Source organism: Euwallacea fornicatus, chromosome 11, assembly GCF_040115645.1.
Source record: "Euwallacea fornicatus isolate EFF26 chromosome 11, ASM4011564v1, whole genome shotgun sequence".
In the NCBI taxonomy this organism is placed as follows: Eukaryota; Metazoa; Arthropoda; class Insecta; order Coleoptera; family Curculionidae; genus Euwallacea; species Euwallacea fornicatus.
The window spans coordinates 1680500-1702693 of NC_089551.1; the positions used below are offsets into that span (position 1 = coordinate 1680500).

The window sequence follows — 22194 nt, forward strand, 5'->3', positions numbered from 1 at the left end:
ACGACAGGGAGTGCTAATGGGACATGGTCGAGTTGAATTCCGGTCGCTCTAAATACCCAGTCACGAGTCATTTAGAATGTACAAGGACAGTTTAGATCTTAACGGTAGTATTAGAGACATCATTATGGCAGGTTCAGCCGAATTTCGGTCATTCTACGGACCCGTCCAATGGAGTTAATCGCAAGAGGGAAGTGACCTTTAGACAGGGCATAAGAAAGCCAGAATTTATCAATGAATGCACAATATCAGGGGCACTGTTTGCGTCAAGTTGGGTTGGATTCCTTCAGCTCTAGACCTGATTAATCGATTTTTTCCTGGTGAATGAATTAATCAGCCGCAAAGTACGTTCACCATATAGTCAAGGATTCAATTTGAAGTGATAGCGCGCTCTCAATTAATCCATTATTATCTTAATTTATCTTTGCAGAAATTCAGGTTGTTTACTTACTGTTGTTTTACTGAGTCACCCAATAAAAACATACATTTTAACCGAATCAACGATCACTATGTCAGAGCCGGTCCTGCACATGCACCCATATAATAGCTTTTATTTGCCCAAAAATCTCATATAAGCCTTCCAGATATCTATTCTAAGTACGAGGAGATAAGATAACAACGTGATAACAGCGGTTTTCACGAGCACTTTTACGTGCTAATTCGCACCTTCAAACACAGGTACCTGTTTATAATGGTTTAAATAAGTGCCATGGGGGATGTGAAACGAAGCAAGACCACCGAGAAGCTCAGGAGGACCATAGATATCTTCCAGATCACACGTCCTAATAAAACCAATAAGGGTCTGCTGAGGACCAACTCCCTGCCTCCAGGGAAGAAGTCAGCTGAGCCGCACGATTCTGTATCGGTAAGAAGCTGGATAAAGGCGAATAAAGGCAATGTGCAGAATGGCGAGAAGAAGACCGAAGAAAAGTCTGCTGAACTTGCTGATTTTAAACTACCTCAGAGGCCTATTAGTCAACAACGAATTAGAGATGTAACGAAGGAGATAGAGCAGAGTAGCATAGAGCTGGAAGTAAGTCATGAGAGGCTGAGCGAAGAAAGCAGTTCTGTGAGTATAAACACGGTGCTGAGTGGGTTCGGTTGCGAGAGAATGGGGGAACTGAGCGGAACATCAGAGGACGAGAATTCGTATTGGGAATTCGTGAGGGATCGTAATCAAAATGGTAAGTGTTTGTTTATATTGTTGATTAAATCTTGAGAACAATGCAGATTCGACGTAGCAGATCAAATTCTTATCAATTTAGAGGCATTCCATTCAACTGAATTGCAAACTAATTGTTTTAGGATTTAATGAAAGTCAATCCTGCGTGCAGTCCCGTTTATGCCTATCTAGTTCTAAAAGTAACTTAGATCCCATTCGATTATGGAATCACACCACGCCTTCCATTCAGCCAAAAGTGCGTCATAACAGCGATGACCTTTGCACCGAAACTGGTTACAATCCTAGCGCCCCTTCAAGCCCTAAATCAGCAGTTCAACCTGAACTCGAAGAAGACTCTGCACTTCTAGAGATCAACATGAATCCAGGAGACTCAATTGAAAGGTGGAAAAACAAGGTTTTTGTGTACACTATTCCTGACTCTCCTGCAGGGAGATTTATCAAAAACCCCACTCGCTCTTCTATAAGACCCAAGACCGAGAGGAAAAAAGCTGGGATACTCAAGGATAAGCCCCTTTCAGTGCATGAGCTTACAGAGCGTTTCGAAGGGTTTAAAGATGCAGCTGAAAAAGGACAGACAGACACTTTTAGGAAGTCTTTCCTCAGCGAGATGAACCAGGAATTGGAGAATATGAAGAACGATGGGTTCACTGAGGAGCTGAGCCTTGAAAATCTGCATTTAACTGAAGACATCAATGCGGACAACTTTGACGATTGCAAATGGGAAGAGGAGTTTGGGAAAGCTTTGATGATGAGCATTGAAAATAAATCTTTAGCTAAGCCCCTAAGCGACAACGATGATGATGATCCATTTGAGGAAGGAATTGAGAGGAAAAAACCCGATGATGACGATTTATTTGGGGAATTCTATTTCGATGAGGGAATAGTGTACTTGGAAGCTTATAACCAAGACGACAGGGAACTAGTAGAATGCATAGTGCAAGTAGACCGACGGAGTGTAGATCTTCAAAGTTTCAACAAAATGCAGCAAGGCTCTGATGTTTTAGCTCAGAACGAGCAGATGATGGTACTGATGAGCGAAATTGAAGGAGAACCTGAGTCTAAACGAAACACCATCTATTCGACTACATCAGCTGAAACTGGTGACTCTGGGAACGGTTGCGAATCCAAAAGAAACACTATTTACTCGACCACTTCTGGAGACAGTTATGAGGATGAAGGTTTGTTGAATAGCTGGTAAATTGCAAGTAAACTCATTATTTTATAATCCAAAGATAACCTAGAAGAACACAACGATTCTTTGAACTATGGAGCTGCTCGCAGAGAGACTTACTGCGACGATCAAGGAAGAGTGAGAATAGAGAGGGTTGCTCCATGCGTAGAGGACCATCAGGGCGTTAATACCGTGAATGAGCTTTATGAATCCGCCGACATTGAAGAAGAAATTCATGATGATTATGGTGATTATGATGATGATGATAATGATGATGATGATGAGCATAAGTACGAGATTATACAGTTAGAGCACAACGTAAACTTCTTTACCCCTGACCCTGAGGTGAAAAAGGATCCGTAAGTTGGTCATCTTCATCTACAAATTGATGCAATTGTTGCGTTATTTATGCTCAGGCTTCAATACATTACGGAGGAAATCGTTTCTACTGAGCGCAAGTACCTCAGCGACATGGACAAAGTTCTACGAGTAAGTAGATCATTCAATGGTCATGATGGAAATATGCGAGTGATGAATTTTAAGTAGAAGTACAAAGAGTTTGTGGATGAAAGATGCCCTGATAAATCGGACGTGGTGTTCGGAAATATGGAGCAAATATTCTCCAAGCAACTGGAGTTTTTGCACGCTCTGGAGAATGCCCAATCAAATGTCGAGTTGGTGGTGGAGACATTCATTTACTTCGTAAGTTTCGAGAAAAGGTTGAGTTTTTTCGCTGAACAATAATCATTTTTAGAGCGATCTATTTCGCCTCTACCCACGATACTTCAGGAATAGTCCTAAAGCCAACGCTGCGGTCAAAGAAATCAACTTTCTCTTGAAGGTACAGGTCTAACATCACTCTTTAGCTCTTAAATTAGGAGTAAATCATTTGCAGGAACGACAGGAGACCATCCAAGATAAACTCGATTTATCTGCCTACCTCCTCACCCCAGTGCAGCGACTGGGCAAATACAAACTTTTCTTGGAGAACATCATCAAGCAACTAGAAAAAGAGAACAAATCTTCGGCTCTGGCTCAAGATTCCTTGAGTATGATCAAGAAATACCTGAGTAGAGGCAATGATAGCGTTGCTATAGCTTCGATACTGCGTAGCCCATTGCACACCAAAGATTATGGTTCCTTCATAGCTAGAGAGAAATTCAGCATGATCAAACCCAAAAAAATGGAGATCGTAGTTTTCCTCTTCGAGGGAGTGGTGGTTTTCACGCAAGAAGATCCGAAGAATATGGAGCAGTTTCAGTATCTTCAAAGCATCAAAACTAATGACCTGCGAATAGCGACTTTCGACGACGACTGCAGTATCCATTTGACGAATTTTACCATGACGAAACGACGCAATTCGAGCAAGTACACCTACGTCCTGGACACCAAGAATCCCAAACTTAAGCAAGCCTGGAAGAAGCAGATTGAGGATATTTTGTGGAAGCAGATGAAGAAGCTCAAAGGTAAGAGGGCGAGTTGCGGTGGTAATTGTGGTTAATTCGAGCTCTTGCAGAGGATACATTAAAAAGGAGTGCAACTCTAACTCCTACGCTTTCGATCCCTAGAAAGGGTCAAATGCGAAGTAGAAGCGAAAGATACAAGTCTACAGGTAACAAGGATTTGCCGCTATTTGGCCTTAATCACATTATTTTATACAAGTAAATTTCAGGGTCTGCAGTTTTCTATGTTGAGTAAGACTGGAATTATGTTTACTTGCCTACACTGTTACATATTTTTTGCTTATTTATTTATAACAGATACATAAGGGTATCAAAAAGGGGAAAATATTCTGATGCTTAAGTATCTACTCAAATACTGTGTGTGCTAAGGTTATTATTATGACTTTTTCAAGCTCAGAATGATTATGACGGGGCATTACTTTTTAAATTATGATTACTGCGTATAACTAAACAGCATTTTGTGATGATATGTTTATTAGAACTTGTACATTAAATTAATCGAATTTTAAACTTTCGACAAAAAATAGATTTTCGATGTTTCTTGACACCCTGGTGAAGGCACGTATCTGGTCGCAACATTATTCGCTGTTAAGCGTTAACTGGTTAATTGGGGTTAATTCAAGTTAATTACAAATGAAATCGATTCTTTATTGGACTCCTTTTTCTCGCCTAGGATAGTGCAAGAGCTCCGCACATTTGCTTTTTTCAACTCTTGGAACATCTCAGTTTCTCCATAAGTTGTAAAATGGCGAAGGTGCCGGAGAATAAACAGTGGCGTATCAAGTTTGGCGTCAAGCCTTAGTATAAATGATCTTCTCTACAGTCGAACTTATTAATCGATAAACTGGGCGGATTTTTCGAATGTCTGTAGAGATGCGTGACATAAATTTACTTTTGAAGTTACGTGGGTTTTTAAGATTTAAAGTCTTCAGTGTAAATTTTATTAAAAACAAATGCATTATATCATTGCTATACATTCCGATTATAACACTAATAGTAATAATAATAAAACTCATTTGTATGTACACATCTACAATAACATGGTCTAATAAACAAACTCCCTAATAAATATATGTACAAAAAACTGCTGGACACTCGCATTTCGCTACACTTACACCTAAAACAAGCTTTCATCCCTAACAAATAGATATCACAATCAAAGATAACATGGCAACAACGCAAATTTGACTACAATCAAAAATCTTCAAACAATTTCAACTCGTCATCTTCCAGGGTCCTTGAATTCTTCCAGTCGGTTTCTGGATATTCGTCAAAATTGCTTGTGTCTCCTTCGTACATGATTTTCGGGACTATTGGGGGCTATAGGAAGGAAAAAATCAGCCTCGAATTTCGCTAAAACTGAGAACTTACACTGAGTTTCCTCTGCATGACCTCCTGCCAATCAATTCCTTTGAACCAACGATGCCTCTTGACGTCATCAGCCCCACTCTATGAGGAAATATGCTATAATGATGCAAGAAAATTGGGGCAATTATGTCCTACCTTCATGTTCCCTATTCTCTTAGTTCGGTCCTGCACCAGTAACTTTTTGATGATGTCTTTAGCGATGGCGTCAATATGCTTGGCCCACTCAATTTTGCCGCTCAAAATTTTCTCATATATCCCAAAGGGGTTGTCGTCGTAGAAGGGTGGATATCCCGCTAGCATTTCGTAGATCAACACCCCTGAAATCGTCTCGTTAAGGCCTCGACTGTTTCACTCTCAAAGGTCTCACCCAAAGCCCACCAATCTACAGCTTTATTATGCCCTTTGCTCTGTATGATCTCAGGTGCTAGGTATTCCGGAGTACCGCATAACGTCCAGGTCCTATCAGTGAGCTTTTTGGCAAATCCAAAATCGGTGATCTTCAAATGGCCCTCCCTGTCCAGCAGGAGATTTTCCGGCTTCAGGTCTCTATAAACGATGTTTTTGGCGTGTAAATACTCAAGAGCAGAGACTATTTCTGCACTATAGAAATTTCCAGTTGAGGTGGAGAACCTCCCAGCATTCCTCAAGTAGGAGAACAACTCTCCCCCGCAAACGTACTCGAAGAGCATGTATATGCAGGCTTCATCCCTGTTGGCCCATAACCTGAAAAGCCATAAAATCGATGAGTTCATGTCTCAAAATTTTCCGGTTTATTTCAAACGGCCATATGGAACATTGCGTAAATAAAGTTAAACCACAACACTTTAATTTCATGTCCAACAGCCATAAATCTGGACATTTTGCCGGCGTGTTCGAAATAAGTTGCACACGAGTTGTTTTATTTCTTCCCTATTTCTGTTTGATCTTTTTACTCCTAATTCTTTTAATCAGAGCTTTGAAAAGTCTGCCTGACTCAACCTTCCAGTTGTTGCTAAGCTCTCGGTGAGTCATTGAATGGGTTTCACCTAAACTGCAGAGAATCAAAACAAACAGACCTAAATCAGGTAGACTGTGTGGCTGGCCCGTGGCTGCTGTAATTATATAATGTAAATTGTAAATTGTAAAGTGAGCGGTTATTGAAAACAGTATGATGACGATGTGGGTGCAGATCTGCAACCTTTCAATAATGGATGTTTAGCTTTCCCGTCGGAATAAAGAAATGTGTGACGGCACTAGTCCAGGAATTTCCCCCAATTTACCAAAAAATATTACATTTCCATGTCAAATTTCTATTTTTAATGTGGCTCATCGTTTATACGGTGCGCATTTTCGACATATGTGTATACGATCAAGTAATATCTATTTTCGCTGGTTTGTTGTAATAATGGTTATTATTTACTGCACTTTAATTTTGCAATTTTGACATTTTTATTTCCTCGGTTTTTCCAGGGCTCCACTCACTTTCAGCTCGCCGAACTGAGATGTGGATTAAGTTGTGTTGATTCGGCTTCAATTGCAGGCCACCAACGACCGTGATATCTGGCGGGTTAATGCGGTTGGAGTCTCATCTCAAGTGTTCGTGGAGACGAAGAACCATCCCTCCTTTGAGGAAAAAAATCTGGGAACGATAACTGACAAGAAAAAGATTAAACTCCAAATGTTCCGAAACGCTCTGGATTTTGTTCCCAGACACCGCCTGGTACACAGATGGGCCCAGACCGGAAGGACCAGCTGGTGGGGGTCTCTATGCTGGAACGACGCTTTGCCCTGGGGGCCCATGCCTCAGTGTTCCAGGCTAAAATATTTGCGATTTTCTCATGCACGCTTGAACTGCTTTCTGACCCACCAAGAGGTGGCACATACGACGTATGCTCTGACAGTCCGATTTGCCATCTGGAGAGAAACTCATCAGATATCTTTACTCATCCGGTGAAGCACATCACCGAAATTATTCGGGATCAAGAAGGGTTTCCTAGGCTTTCAGGCTCTAGGTTGATCAGACTCCCTTCGAATCTTCCCCTATAAGTAAATGTTCAATGTCTGATAAACGTGGTTAAATGGCTGTAGTGACATCTTTCAATAACGCGGAAGTCGCTACGAATATCACTTGATCGAAATAACGTTACGTTTCGACATATGAGAAATGTCAGTGTTAGAGTGTCACGTCGAATTGACGTCGTTGCGACGTTAGTAAATCTTCAACCAAATGATGACCACTTCTCGACGCTGACGTCAACGCCATCCTCCAATCGACGTTTCCTCTAGCTGTTTTCTCATTTCTGGATGGGGGTCACCGTTCCTCCATCCAAGCGCAGCATTCCAAATGCCATTATCTCAAAAACTGTTACATGTTCCTGGGCGTTTTCTCAAACATTTTTTGAAATCGTCCTAAAAGCTCATAATTCAAATAACGCAAACGCAAATTGTATTTTTACATTCACATGACTCTGAATAATATCAGGGAACACAGCCGACACCACTATAATAATAATTATTATGAGAATGATGTTTTTTCGCACGCCCTGTCTAAATAAGCAACACTTTCGGCTTTGATATGTGCGAACAAACTTTCACTGAAAATAAACTTCTCAGTTCATCTTGTAGGTCAAGATTAATCATCATCTTCGGGAGGCCATGTGTGCCCGGCCAAGTGCGTATTTCGATAGAGCTATTGAAAAGAAAGTAAAATATTCAATTAATTTTTAAATGTATTTGCTTAGCTAATTGCAATGGCGTGCGCGTGGGCTTTGACGTTAATCGATAACCCCCTAAAAAAAAGAATTACTGCCAAAGTTGCGCGTGCTGTGATTTATTACCACGATTGCTGGCCAGGCCAATAATAACATAACTAAATTACTTTCAAGTAATGTAATGCCCACGATTTGCTCCAGCAAGTGGACAGATAATATACCCACAAGCGACGCCTATGGCCGAGTTCTTTTTTAGTATGAAAGTGAGAAGGCCCTGGGGTCAGAGACGGTGAACGACCATGCGAGAGAAAGAAGGAAAGTTTATGTGGCAGATGCAGCTTCAATGGTACTTACAAATTGACTACGAAAGGGTTCCGGATTTCTTGAAGAATGTTCTTCTCGTTTTTAACGTGTTCCACTTGTTTCAGTCTTATAACATCGGCTAGACACAGTATCTTCATTGCCATATATTCTTCAGTATGTTTGTTTTTGCATAGGAGCACGCGGCCGAAGGTCCCAGTGCCTGAAAAAAAATGACAACCGTTAGAACAACATTCTGGGGCAGTTCTTCAAGAACCAAATTGAGGATTTTTGTAGAATTTGCATTAAAAAAAAAGCCAGAATTGCAACAACCGAAACGGAAATTTATGAATTATCCCAAAAACAGCGAACGAAACTCGATAAATTTCGGTAATTCCCCCGATCCTGAGTCTGCATCTGCAGGTCTGTGCCGGAACAGGTTGATGTGGTGGGGCGAGTGCAGATCTCGCCTTTCAATTTTTGCAGTGGCAAAACTCTGGCCCCAGGTGAACTAAAGAAGTTCCGAGGGAGAATTTCTCTGTATAGAAACTGAAAGTCTCTACAGAGACTTCTTCACTCTCGGCTCATCGCATCAGCTTCCCTGCGCAATCAAATTCGATCTCTCTAAATCCAGCCCCTGCGTCTTCGTTATGCTGATATAACGTTTTTCCCATGGTAATGTGTTCGTTTGTGCGACAATTACGCTGCTGTGTCATTTTCTCCCTTTTTCATTCTCCTCGATCGTTCGTGTTAGGCCGATAGCGTCCTATTTGATTTCTCTCTATTCACCATCAACTAGTTCTCTACCTATTTGAGAAATTCGATGTCAGTGTCTTACTTGTTCTAAGTCTCGAGAAAACTAAAGAGGAGAAGATAGGTACATGGACAGCAATAGTAGCAGTGAAACGAGTGATTTAAAGTTCACTAACATCCATCATCAACGTCTTCATCGAACACCAACATCAACGTCAACATCGAACACCAACATCAAAGTCAACATCGAACACCAACATCAAAGTCAACATCGAACACCTATATCAACGTCAACATCGAACACCAACATCAACGTCAACATCCAACGTCACCATCAAACGTCACCATCCAACGTCAATCTCCAACGTCAATATCGAACATCAACATCATGAGCAGCCAAGAGCTGCCAAATGGAACCGCCGTTTTCAAACGTATTTCGCAATGTTTAGGCGGAATCTTGAGAAAATTTTCAACCGATAATGAGCAAATAACTCATAACAACTATGAGCCAGATGTGTGTGCAACATAATACACGTTTCAGCGCAATAAACTTGAAGCAATTGCATATCACATTACGCCAGCACTTGCAGTCTGTCTTGTATTTTTGGATGGCCGCATTTCGCCACTTCTTTTGGCTTCAGGAACAAAACCGATTTATAAATTTGCCATGTCGACCTGTTTTCCACATCGTCGTAAATTCCTACTTACTTCGTAGTCAACCTATCAACGCTGGACTTTGATCTTTGCGCGGTTTCCCTCCGCCGAACTAACTTGAACTAACCCGAACTAACCTCTTCCTCCGGGACGCAAATTTCCATTTCCTTAAGGAGCAATCTACCAACGCCGAATTTTAATCCTTGCGCCGTTTCCCTCCATTGAACTACCCTGAGCTAACCCGAACGCGCCCGGACTAGCCTGTTTTCCATAGCGATCTAAATTTCCGTTTGTCCAAGGGATATCCAACAAAGGTTGAACTTTAATTTCTGCGCCGGTTTGAGTTAAAAAAAATTCTCAAAGTAGTTCGACTTCCGAGGCAACCTGAACTAACCTGAACTAACCCGAACTGGCCTGAACTAACCTGTTTAGCGAAGTGAATTCCGATTTGCTTAAGGGGCGCTCTGCCAACGCCGAACTTTAACTTTTGTGGTATTTTAAATAAAAATTTTCCTCAAGTAGTTCGATCTAAGAGATAACTTGAACTAACCCGAACTAGCGCCTGTTTACCATTGCGACGTAAATTCCGATCTGCGTAACAGGCGTTCTGCCAATGCTGAATTTTAATTATTGTGCCGTTTTAGGTTAAAAAAAATCCGAAAGTTGTTTAACCTAAGAGATGACCCGAATTAACACGAACTAGAATGAACTAACCCGTTTCCCACAGCACAGTAAATTCCGGTTTTGATGAATGGTTGGTGAAAATTCAATCAACGCCGAACTTTCGTTTTTGTGGTGATTTGGGATATATATTCCCAAAGCAGTTCAACCCAAGGAATAACCTGAACTAACCCGAACTACCCTGTTTTTCAGAGCGAGGTAAATTTCTATTGGCTTAATGGGCTTCCTCCTAACGCTAAGCTTCGATTTTTGCGCTGTGCTTCATAAAGAAAATTCCCAAAGTAGTTCAACTTAAGAGATAACCTGAAGTAACCTGAATCGGCCCGAACTAACCGGTTTTTCATAGCGACGTAAATTCCGATTGGCGCAAGGGGGCATCCTACTAACGCTGAACCATTTTGGTATTTTGGGTAAAAAAAATTGTGAAAGTAGTTCAATCTAAGGGATAACCCGAATTAACCAGTTTTCTACACCGTCGCAAATTCGCACTTGCGCGATGGGCAACCCATCAATGCTGAACTTTAATTTTTGTGCTCTTTCGGCAAAAACCTTCCCAAAGCAGTTCAACCTTAAAGATGAACTGAACTAACCCGAACTAACCATTTTTTTTTATAGAGAAGATTAGAGAATCTGCCTACAGACGTGTGAGCTTGGCACGAAGGCAATCTTATTGTCCACGTAATGGCGGGTGGGGGAGATCCCCCGGAAACCGCCGCACGGCATTATTTCGGGAGGAACCCGAACTAACCGGAACTAGCCTGTTGTCCACGTCGACGTAAATTTCCACTTGCTCAATTGGGTTCCCATCAATGCCGAGCTTTAATCGCTGTGCCGTTTCGGCAAAAGTATTCCCGGAGCAGTTCATCAACATGAGAGCAAATATTTGCTATAAAGTAATCATACTATTTCTTACCTCATGTGATATTTTTTGAGGATTTATTCAGACCTTGATGTCGCAGACGTGATCGGTGCAACAGCCTTGCCTGATCAATTAGTTGAATTTTCTTTGGCCCGAAGCCCACTATTATATTGCAGACCTGAAAAAATGGTCAAACGTCTCTCTTCAAGGGTCAGCTGCTTTGATCCAGTTTCCAGTTCCCACGTGATCGAACCTTGGTCGTAAATAGGATGTTGACGAACGACCTTATTACCTCAGAATAGACAGCAAGCGTTATAAAAGCAAATAGCTTGGTTAAAAAAGTGTTACAAAGTGTTTGCCAAAACCCATTAAAATTTGTTTTACTGCCTTGGCACTTTTGTTCTTTTTGAGAGAAATCGACGGGCAAACAGAGAATGTTTGGATAACGCCTGTGGGGGCCGTAAATCTCTCCTGGATCCGGCTTTTTAGGCCTAAGAAAAATAGTATAACAGATTCGCCATTGCGGGGCAATTAAACGGTTTTCTTTTGACATTGAAATCGGCCCATTTTATCGAAACCCAAAAGGAAAATCACCAGAAGACTGGTTATCACTGTTTGTGTCTTATTTTTAATATTATGTGGCTCCAGTGATGGATAAAATGGGTGAAAGGTCGAATGTTAAACGTTTAGACCGCCGAATAATATGTGGAGGTTCGATGATAAGCTTCGTGGATGCGGAGAAAACATATGTCTTTGCTCTGTTAGAGATTAGAAAGTCCAAGTATGCAAATATTTTTTCGTGAAACTGCATTTAAATAGCTCGAAAGCAGATGTTGATGATTCATGGCGGAGCGTTTGAATGCCGGATGAGGGAGGCGCAATACAGGGTGTCCTTAGCCGGGTGTCCCTTTTGAGGAGAGCGAAAGCTGGATAATCGCAATTCGGCGTCCAACCACTCAAGCCCCAGGTGTACTGATCGAACGTAGTTTGAAATTAGGGACACTACTGGAAGGACCGGAAATCGATAACAACTTCGTTATCTTAAATGGAACGACTACGTTCTGTTATTTTATTTTCATGATTCTGTGTCCAATTTCAGGTCAGCTTTGTCTGGCGTACGGCCAACCGAAAACGTCCATTTTCGGATGTAAAAATTGCTTCATGTCAAAATTGGCAAAAAAACATCGGTATTAGAAAAAATGATTGCGGTGGAACTGGCCAAGGCTGGACAGCAGAGTTTTGCCTATAAAAAATCAAAACGCCCCACTCGGTTCTTCTCAATTTCAGCTTTGATTGTCGTCTACAGGGCGACCTGCAAAATAAATTGACTCAGACGAACGCAAAAGTGCCAAAAAGCAATTTTCCTCAAATCGGACTCCCCATGTTTCATTACACGGGCTAAAACTCAATTTTCCCACATCTGCAAAAGATTTCTTTTGAGTTGATTTGAGTTGTGACTTAAATTATTTAAATAAATGAGTTATTTAAATAATTCGTTGACGTATCGTTAAGGATACTACAGTTAACTACGTTCTAGAATTATATTTTTTTCATTTTCAAATTTAAAATTCAAACAACTCAAAGCAATTCTGCTGTAACAACGAAGAAAAGTTAGGCGATTGAACTCAGAATAAAGCGATCTTTGAACCACCACGTGACAATATACGGAGTGTCGCGTTTGGAAAAAATCGCTTTTCGGCAATTTTGCGTTGGCTTAGTTCAATTCATTTTGCAGACCACCTCGTAGGTAATAGTCAAAATTGAAATTGAGGAGAATGAAGTGCAGTGTTTTGACTTTCTACAGGGAACATTTCTGTCCTAATTTGATCAGTTTCACTGTAGCAATTTTGTTTGCACCGAGGATTTTTGCCAATTTTCACGTAAAACAATTTTTATCTCCGTAAGTTGGCATCTTAGGTTAGCAATATACGACATAAAGTTGACCTGAAATTCGACATGGAACCATAAAAAAAATGATAAACATTTAAAAGAACAAAGCTCCGGAAAACGTCGCCATATTTAAAATATACTAAGTCGACAGATTTTGGGCTCAAATGGCTGCATAACAAATCGTGATTTCCTAGCTTTCGCGGCTCTCCAAATACTTGGGCGCTCAGCTAAAGACGCCCCGTATGTGCTCTGTTGATGATGTGCCTGATCGATCCATCAATGGAAATTTTGGAGGTGTCTTTCTAGCTGTAGCTGAAGTTTAAATCTGCGATGAATATGTTCGTGTTGATAAAAAGATAAATCTGCTATAATTTTTTAAACTTCAGTCTGGGGCGGAATCGCATTTTTGGCAGTCAACACGACAATTTTTCTAACGATTAAAACATTTTTTCCAAGTCTAATAGAATACGTTTGATTTAGCCAATAGAGAAACATTGATTATGTTTTAAAAATGCGTAAGTGTCTCATCAATCGACTGACAAAACACCGATTTTCTGGTGAAAAACCAGTCTTAAAATTGCGGCTTTAACAGAAAATCTGTAGAGAAACACTTCCTTTTCACGCAACTAAAAAAAAACGATTTAAACAAATAAAATTTTTTTTTTTAAGTCTGGTACGACCCTGGTTTTTCAACTGTCAGAACGCCCAATTTGCTTAGCGATGACTGAGCCTCAAGACACTCTCTTTCGCTACAATAAAAAACATAAAAAAGTCGCTCTTTTAGCAAATTGAGAAATATTAGGCCTCGAAATCAACCTGCGCCGCCCCTGCTTGCTCGACGAACGAAACGTCATCTGTGTCTTGTGATAACCGAGTCTTAACACTATGATGCTACACAATACCCAATGGCGACACGCTTTCTTTTTAAACGCACGAAAAACCTCCGTTTCGATAAATAGAAAAGCTTTTTGAAAAATCAGGCTGGCGCACCTCTGCTTTATAAAATATAAAAGCGAGTTTTTCCGGTTATACCTCGTCAGTAGCGGAGCCACTGCGTTTCCAGACTGATAATATTCGAAAACAGCAATAATTGTAATAAACAAAAAAAATATTCCTTGAAGAAAGTGAAAAGAACATACAGGGCGTAACATGTCGTCATGGACATCCTATGGGGGGAGATAGTACTCTGCAAAATTGAAAAAAAATGCTTTTAGGGCCACGGTCAAAGGGCGTAATTTGCGATGTGCGGGGTGATATCACAGTTCTTCTCGTATTTTGCGTTTTGTCATGCGCGCCTCAAGTTAAATTTTCAAAATTTCGTACACCTAGTGTCTTTAGGGCCCTCTACGTACGACGAAACGTCAAAATCGTCAGGAGCCACGTACAGGGTGTCACGTTTTCTGGGTGATGTCCTAATTCATGCTTTGCATCTTTTTTGGGCACTGCCTCTGAATTCCAATACCAAATTTAAATTGGTTTTTTCGGTTCAAAAACAAATCAAACATATTTTTTTTTTTTTTTTTTTTAATAAAAATAAATCCAAACGACAACAAAATTACACAAACTCTTGAAAATGCCTTCAGTGATGTGAAAACTAACCGCGAGATTTTGCCCCCCCCCCCTCCCCCCTCCCCCCGCACCGCATAGCGAAAGTGGTGCTCTTTTGACCGTGAGTCCGTCGACATTTTTTTATTATTTTGCGGAGCACTAGCGCCCCCTGAGAGACCTCCATGGCGGTATGGTACACCCTCTATACAGGGCGTCACGAAAATATAGTTTCATCGTCTAAAAAATTCTATTGAAATCTCCGATTTACGGGGGCGGGCCGTTTCTTAGTGGCAGCTCTATAGAATAAAACTCTCTCATGCCACTTCGAGAATTGTTTCTCGACTGAGAATAACGTCGCTCTCGGCAAATTACCATTGTAAGTTCCTGCTGATTCACCATTATCATACGTACAATCTGACTCTTTTATTGTAAAGAAATAATCTGGGTTAGGACAGAAAACCGCTTTATTAACGCGGAGAAAGGAAATTATAAGTTATTGAAACGAGTTTAGATATTTATGATCTAGAGAAGTTATGGCTTATTCATGCATAAAAGGTTCATTATAGAAGCGAAATAGACAAGCATTTGCACTGTATCTCCTTGAACCAGGTAACTGCACTTATTGTGTCACTTGGCCTGCTACAGGGTGGCCCAAATCATGACGTCTCCTTCGCTGAAAAAATTTACGCGCATGTTCGTCGGCCAACAGGACGGACGCGGATTATTCGATTGAAGTGGGACAACGAGCGCATTAAAAGAACTAATTACGAAAAATTGCATCACGTGAGCTTTAAGACCTCTCCAGATAAGAATTTCGCGAAACTTTTCGTTATGGATTAAATAGAGGCTCGTCGCCGCCAACGTAAACACGCCTGATAGGGATGTTATGGTCGATTCTTCGACTTGTAAACAGCGTTATCGTATTTTTATTTGCAACCGCAATTCAAAACGAAATGTCCAAGAACCGTGTCGTAATTCTCAGTTAATAATAATTCTGTGTATTTGCGAATCCACGTCAAACTGTGATGCCCCCGGCCCGGGGAGTTTACCGATGGCCCTGACCTGCGGAATTGACTGACGCTCTTCTGGTCGCACCGTCGCTACCTCGCAGGCTTCGTAACTGAGTAAAAGAAACTTGGACGGAAGTCGCCTTCCTTGGGAGCGATTTTCCGCCCTGCCGCACCCGCAATTTATAGCCGGTTCGCACGCAATTTTGCCCCCCGAACCCCCATGGAAAGCTCTAGGAATGCACACCGCTGTTCCCAGCACTTTCCCGCAGTATCTCGTAGACGTCCTTTGGTTTGAAAAATCTGCAGTTTAAACAAATCTCAAAAGAACACAAACAGTTCGTCAGTCGATCGTCCTGGTGAATAATCTGACCGCGTACACTTTCAGGAAGGAAAAAGCCAAGGCGATCGGCCTCACTGTTGATAGACGTATGAGCTAAATCGTTTTGAAATATTGTTTGTTTGAATTGCAAAAGCTCCATTTTCCAAATTGTAAATCTCGCATGAACCCAGCAAAAATCGGTTTTTTTTTGGCTGCCTTTGGGACGATTCCTGGAACTCTGGACATGCCTCTTTAAAATAGTGCTCCAAGGCCAATAGTGCGGACAAACTAATGTTAAAGGGAAACTTTAGAGGTGATTTATGATTGCTTATGCGGAGTAATTAATGGAGCTCGATTAGAAAACAGGATTTCATGCCAGGTTTTTGAGGTTTCCTTCTTGACGTGAATTAGGAAGTGTCCACGTTCTGATCTTCCTACGTGAAAATAACTCAGAGTTTTAGTGAAACTTAAAAAAAAAAAAATAGTGAAAAGTTAGCTTTGAGGCGCCCTGCACCCAAGAATTTCATGCCCATGCACAGTCGCTTTCGTATCAAACGCAGCATCCAGCAGTAACAATAATTAAGTCTCGTAATTTTGGCAAAATAATGCTTCATAATGGAGTATCGAATAATCAGAGTTTAATTTAAAAAAAAACATATTTATTAATTAAAAAGTTGGCGATAAAGGATATCGCCTCGTAAAGCAACGCGGGCATGTACAGGGTGTCCCATATTCGACTCTTAAAACGGCGACCGCGGAAGTCGCTGGAGATGCAGAGTCGGTTAAATTCCGGCAGAGTTGTCTCGTTGTCAGAGGAGCATTTCGCCCTTTTAGTAAAAAAAAAAAAATTCATTGCTACCGGAAAAAGCCGAAAATTGCTTGAATTTTTTCTGCCTCAAATTGCAGAGAAACGCGAGTAATGGAGGACGCTCTCACTCTCACTTTTCCCCGCGCTGCGACGTGAAAATCGTTTTTCGAAGACAAGACGTTTCGGTTTTTCTACACCACCATCAACTTTCTTTCCCCAAATAGGCACCTGACCGTTTTTTCTCGACAAATTCGGCTGGTCTGGACTGCGGACACCCACTTATTTGCAAATACTCGGTTTAGCGAGGCGGTTACTTCCCAGACCCTACGAGGTTCTGCCCTGTCTCGTTGCCACCACACGTTTTGCAATGTTGCTGATGAATCATTTTCCAGAGATTCCAAAGCGTCGTTGTCGATCAGGGCCCCGTATTTACGGGAAGTTAAACCTCCATCAATAAAAAAGGGCCAACAATTCTATTCCCCAGCATCCTTATCCCCACATTGAAGGATCGTCTGTCTTGAGGTCCAATCGGCTCGCACCGTCGAGGGCTTTCGGTGGACCAAAAATGTCCATTGCGCCCATTGAAAATACCACCTGTCCAGAAACATATCTTGCTTTTGTGGGGTTTATGGTTATCGCGTTTTCGAGGTCCCAAATTTTCCATCTGGACATGCTCGATCCATTTGCGAAACGTTCAACAAAAGCCGGGGGATTGTTATTAACTTTAAACAAACGCAGAGCTGTTAAAAATTAAATACATAGAATCAGTTACTTTTGTTAACACGCGAGTTACCATATGCTGGGTGTCCGGGCGGACCCGGACTCGGGAGATCAACATGGAAAATCGGTTTTTATTTTTTTGCGTCTGCGCCGATTGTCCAAATGGAAAACATTCACGTGGAGGTCATAACACGCAAAATCGGCCACCATTCCGCAATTGTTTAAGTGTCCTTTGGCTCAAAGCGGCTCTGGTGAACAGCAGATTTGTGACGTCGCACGGAGTCAAATGTGGTCTTTACGGGGGCCATCCGGGCAGTGGCGAGGACAGCGGCGTTTTGTAGTTACGGTCTTTTTTAACTTTAATAGCTGGATGATGAAACTGTTTCAGAGTGTTTTGAGCGCTTTTCGATACATATTAAATGGAATTGATAAAACCGATGTTCTCTGAAGGACCGACGGCTGATATTCCGGGTAGCGTGTCCGTCTGAACGCTTCAATATTTCATTCTTAAAAGCTCGTTTGAGATAATTTTTTGAAAACGGACGCAGGCTTATTTTTTTTTTAATGGATCTCTGACGCAAACCGGGCAATTTTTTAAAGGTGCCAACTAATGTGTGCGGAACACACGACGTCAAAATAAAAATTTGTTCCTGTCAGACGGTTTACCACAACAAAATGGAGTTTTTAGGCTGATTTATTCGAGGATTTGCGTATCGACGCTTATTATCCGAAATCACATCTAAACAAACAATTTTCAAGTCACCAGAAACGTGCGCGCACCCACGGTGCCATGCCCAAATATTGTGATGATATTTTACGTAATAATCCTCAATGATTCCATGATGTGCTTATTTTATTTATAACGTTATTTTTCCCATGGAAAACTGAAACGACTGATGTTTATCATCCAAGTAACGTAGAGGCGACGGGAAAGAAAATTTATTAAATGTTTTGATACTCGCAACATACAATTTACACACAGAAAACTCCATTCTGGTCACGTTTATACATACTTAAAAATGGTTTTTCGAATGGGTGCCAAATTGGTTTCTCGCAGACAGTGTGTCGCCCACACCGAAGTGTTTTATTCCATCCTGACCAGGACAAATTCCCAAGATTTATTGTTGTTGGTTTCACGTGTGTTACTTCAGCCTGTAATCGATTCACCCGGAAGATGAAGGACGTTGAAATCGGATCGTGTATGGTCTGCCAAAAACGAATGACGTCAATAGGATGACGGGACTCCAGAGATGCAAGACCGCGAGGAGTACCACCTGGGGCTTCTCGAAGAAGTGGTTCGGTCGCTTTTGGATTTTTGGAGGATCAAAGAACCAGCCCCGATGACGGATGCCGGAGGCCACGCCGATGGCTGCATTTTCAGGGGTGTGCAGCCCTGCAACGGACAGAGTCGCAGGATGCAGGTTTCGTGCCGCTTGGCGCTCGTCAGGCGACCGGAGGCCTCTCGGACTCAGCAGCGGCCGCACGAGAAGGCGGCGCCGGTGTTTCGTGGAGCGGGGAGGCGATTATTAAAAATTTCGCCGAAGTCTTGCTGAGGCCGGCCCTGCTCAGGATTGCGGGATTTTGGGAGCTCTTCGAGCTCGAAGTCTTCTCTGTTCTGTTCGATCTTTCGGTTCGGTTAGATACTCTACTTCCTCGTGCAAGGAAGAAAGTTACCGAAATACGTAACTATCGCTCGCATGTAGAGCGATTAATTAAGAATTAAAAATAAGCGCGTTGCCAGAAAAATATATATTTTTAGAATTAATAAAGTACACTTCTTGTTTGTCCAAATATTGTAAATATATTTTCAATACATTTTGTTTATGTCCTTTTTTTTCTGGCTATTTTCGATTTCGTACGGTTCATGTGCAGGCCAATCAATTTGTTTACGTATATTATTGTGTGATAGCGACTTTGTCATTCACAGTATTGATTGAAAATATTTTAAGGCGCCAAAAGCGGTTCGTTTAACGCAGCAGTTGAAAGAAAAGATTTTTGAAAAATTCGAAAGTGGCGGAAAGAAGGGTAAAATCGCAAAAGATTTAAATTTGAGTAAATCAGTGATATCAACGGAGATTTCTAACTTTAAAAATAGAGGAACCTTAGATGAGCTTCCTAAGTGTGCCCGCAAACGAAAAACTAACAAAGTGATGGACAGAAGCATTAAACTGTCGTCCATCCAGGATCTGTTGAAGAGTGCAAGTCGCATGCAACAAGAGTTGTGTGTGGCAGTATCAGTGAGTACCATAAAACGAAGATAAGAAGCACCGATTTATATGGGAGAAAATCGGCAGAGAAACCTTTCATCTCAAAGAAAAATAGAGAAACTGGATTGCGTTGTGCGAAAGAGCTTGTGAACTGGTCATATGAAAAACGGAAAATTGTCTTTTTCTCAGACGAAAATCAATCCAAATTATTCAAATCAGACGGAATTGGTAGGGTCAGAAGACCAATTAATGAACGGTTCAATTCGAAATATTCCGGAAAATTACATACTGCTCTGGGCAGAAGAAAATATGAGCGGTGGACGATCCAAGACGACAGCGACCCGAAGCATAACTCCAAATTAATTAAAAAACGGTTGACCGTGCATAACGTTGATATGGTGAGGCCGGCCGAAAGCCCCGATCTGAACCCCATAGAGACCCTTTGGGATGAAATTGACAAAAGAATTGGTGAGAAAAAAATCACAAATATGGCGGATTTGTTCAAAATACTTGGGACTGAATATCTGAAAAATTATCATCATCATATGAACAACTGACGCTGGAAAGTAATTAAAAGTAAGGTGTGTGACGGTAGATTTTTAAGTACGTCCCTGCTTCGTTTCTAAGATCTTTAAATCTAAAGTTTGTGATCGAGAACTAATCACATTTTCTAGGAATGACTACCAAATTTTAAGGTTGTTAACATAAGTTTGAATGTGTAGACATCGGATTATTTAGATCGTTTTAGGAGGCCGAACATGCATACAACGCTCCGGGGGCCCGAAGGTCGCGTCCTGGCTGCGAAAAGAGTGCTCAAATTTGAAGACGTTCTACTTCACGTGAAACTTTTAGGCCTCAAAGTAGTGTATTGAAGTAGTGAGTGTAGCACAACAACGAAGTAGCGATTTTTCCAGCTTCTTAAACTCGGAAATCGGTGTGCATTTCTTGGGAATAACTCACTGGATTTTTTTTTTTAGTTTTTCGTCTGACCCTTTATTTGCAGAAATTAGAAAAAAAATTATTTGTCGTGGCCTTATCACCCCAGCAACTCGACAAATATCGAGTTCCGCGTATCGCTGGTGTGAATACACTTTCTGAATGTGCTCTGGGACAATGTCTCTTGAAAATCGCTCGAAAAATAAGTTCAAATTTACTTACACCGAGGTAAAATCAGGTCTTAGAGGCTCGTCTTGAATGTACGCAAACACGGTTAATAGCGACGTAAACATCATTATCAGCTCTATAGTATTTTTAAACTGCAAGTTCAAGCCAAACTTTTGAAAGTTAATTTTAGGAAAAGTGTGACATAGTTTTCAGTATCACATCGAGATACATTTTCGGAGTTTGTCTTGCGTTCTTTCTCCATTAACTGTTGATCATTATGTAAGTGCTATGGGCGTGCGAACCACCCGATTCCTCATCATTAAACTTGTCACCGCATGAAAGAACAATTAAATATCTGCATAATGCTCGGTATAACAGCCTTGGCCAGTCTAATACTAAATAAACAACAAACCGTTATTCCTGTTAATTAATTTTCAAACAAACTCACCAATAGTTTTGATAATAGAAAAATCGTCGATATCATATCTTCCATCATCTTTAGCATTCTCCTCCAAGTCATCCGAGCAATTCTCGTAATCATCGCTATGGGTCCTGGCAGAAGAAGAGTCCAAACTATCAGTACTCTCCTGCCTGCTCCGAATCACCCCATTAACCCATTCGGCCATAATGGATCACTTTCCCAGAAATGTATGTCGAAGGAAACCAAACTCCAAATAAAGAATGAAACGTTCCTCCGAGAATAGGAGAAATAAAATGAAAGTTTTTAATGTGGTACTATCAGTGGTACTCGAAGACCGCACGTGGCCGACCGGTTCTGGTAGAGATCGACCGTCTGCAACGCGACTCGTCCCAATGCGAACTGATAATTTCGATCTCGCCGATCGAGTTGGAAAGTTGTGAGATACTGAGTGTTAAGATAGGCGTGGGCTTATTTTCATCTTAACTTAATCTAGCTGGTTGTGAATTAAGACGCTAAAAATATTTTCTGGAGCTTCTAGCTTGTTTTGTTTCAGTTCAAGTGGTTTTAGGTGCACGCTCTATTTCAGAGCAAGTGAGGCTTTGGGACACGATTCGGGTCCGTGTACCGCACGAGTCGCGAGAAAATCTATTATTTTTTTTATCGTATTGCGAAAACGGAGGTTTTCGAGGAGATTGCCATCGGTTTCCTGCTTCAAACTCGTTTCTGCAGAGACACTTCCAAGAATTTGGCGATTACCAAATAGCCCATTAAAAAACAACGGCAGTTTGATGCACTGTTCCAAGTCTACTGTGCGTTTTCTTATCTCGTAGTTTTTCTGATGTTTTAAGGCTTCAAGAATATTGGCATTAGGCAGAGCGTTCAGCACTGGCGCGATACAGCTCTGGTACATTAAAGTCGAATCTTTGAATCGAACATCTGTGTCTTTTTGCATAAAAACTGTCGGTGATATATGGGGTAGCCGATAATAAACGACTCTCTTCTGAACAATAGGGGATTCTTGATAAATGTTATTTATAGGCTCACAACT

At 41.3% G+C, this 22194-nt stretch overlaps 2 protein-coding genes across 2 annotated transcripts; one reads left to right on the forward strand and one right to left on the reverse strand.

Moving 5' to 3' along the window:
- The first annotated feature begins 609 nt into the window (after nucleotides 1-609).
- On the forward strand, nucleotides 610-4338 carry LOC136342075 (uncharacterized). The gene is made up of 9 exons (XM_066287549.1): nucleotides 610-1181; nucleotides 1303-2358; nucleotides 2413-2710; nucleotides 2768-2840; nucleotides 2898-3053; nucleotides 3106-3192; nucleotides 3247-3817; nucleotides 3868-3963; nucleotides 4024-4338. Exons 1-9 carry the CDS (start codon nucleotides 707-709, stop codon nucleotides 4047-4049), a joined length of 2838 nt encoding a protein of 945 aa, XP_066143646.1. The 5' UTR covers nucleotides 610-706; the 3' UTR covers nucleotides 4050-4338.
- Nucleotides 4339-4741: 403 nt separating this feature from the next.
- Pka-C3 (Protein kinase, cAMP-dependent, catalytic subunit 3) lies at nucleotides 4742-21590 on the reverse strand. The gene is made up of 6 exons (XM_066287559.1): nucleotides 21174-21590; nucleotides 8227-8395; nucleotides 5550-5905; nucleotides 5318-5499; nucleotides 5186-5263; nucleotides 4742-5134 (listed from the first exon to the last, which is right to left on the reverse strand). The coding sequence occupies exons 1-6, from the start codon at nucleotides 21349-21351 to the stop codon at nucleotides 5009-5011; spliced, it is 1089 nt and encodes a 362-aa protein (XP_066143656.1). The 5' UTR covers nucleotides 21352-21590; the 3' UTR covers nucleotides 4742-5008.
- Between the last annotated feature and the right edge of the window lie 604 nt (nucleotides 21591-22194).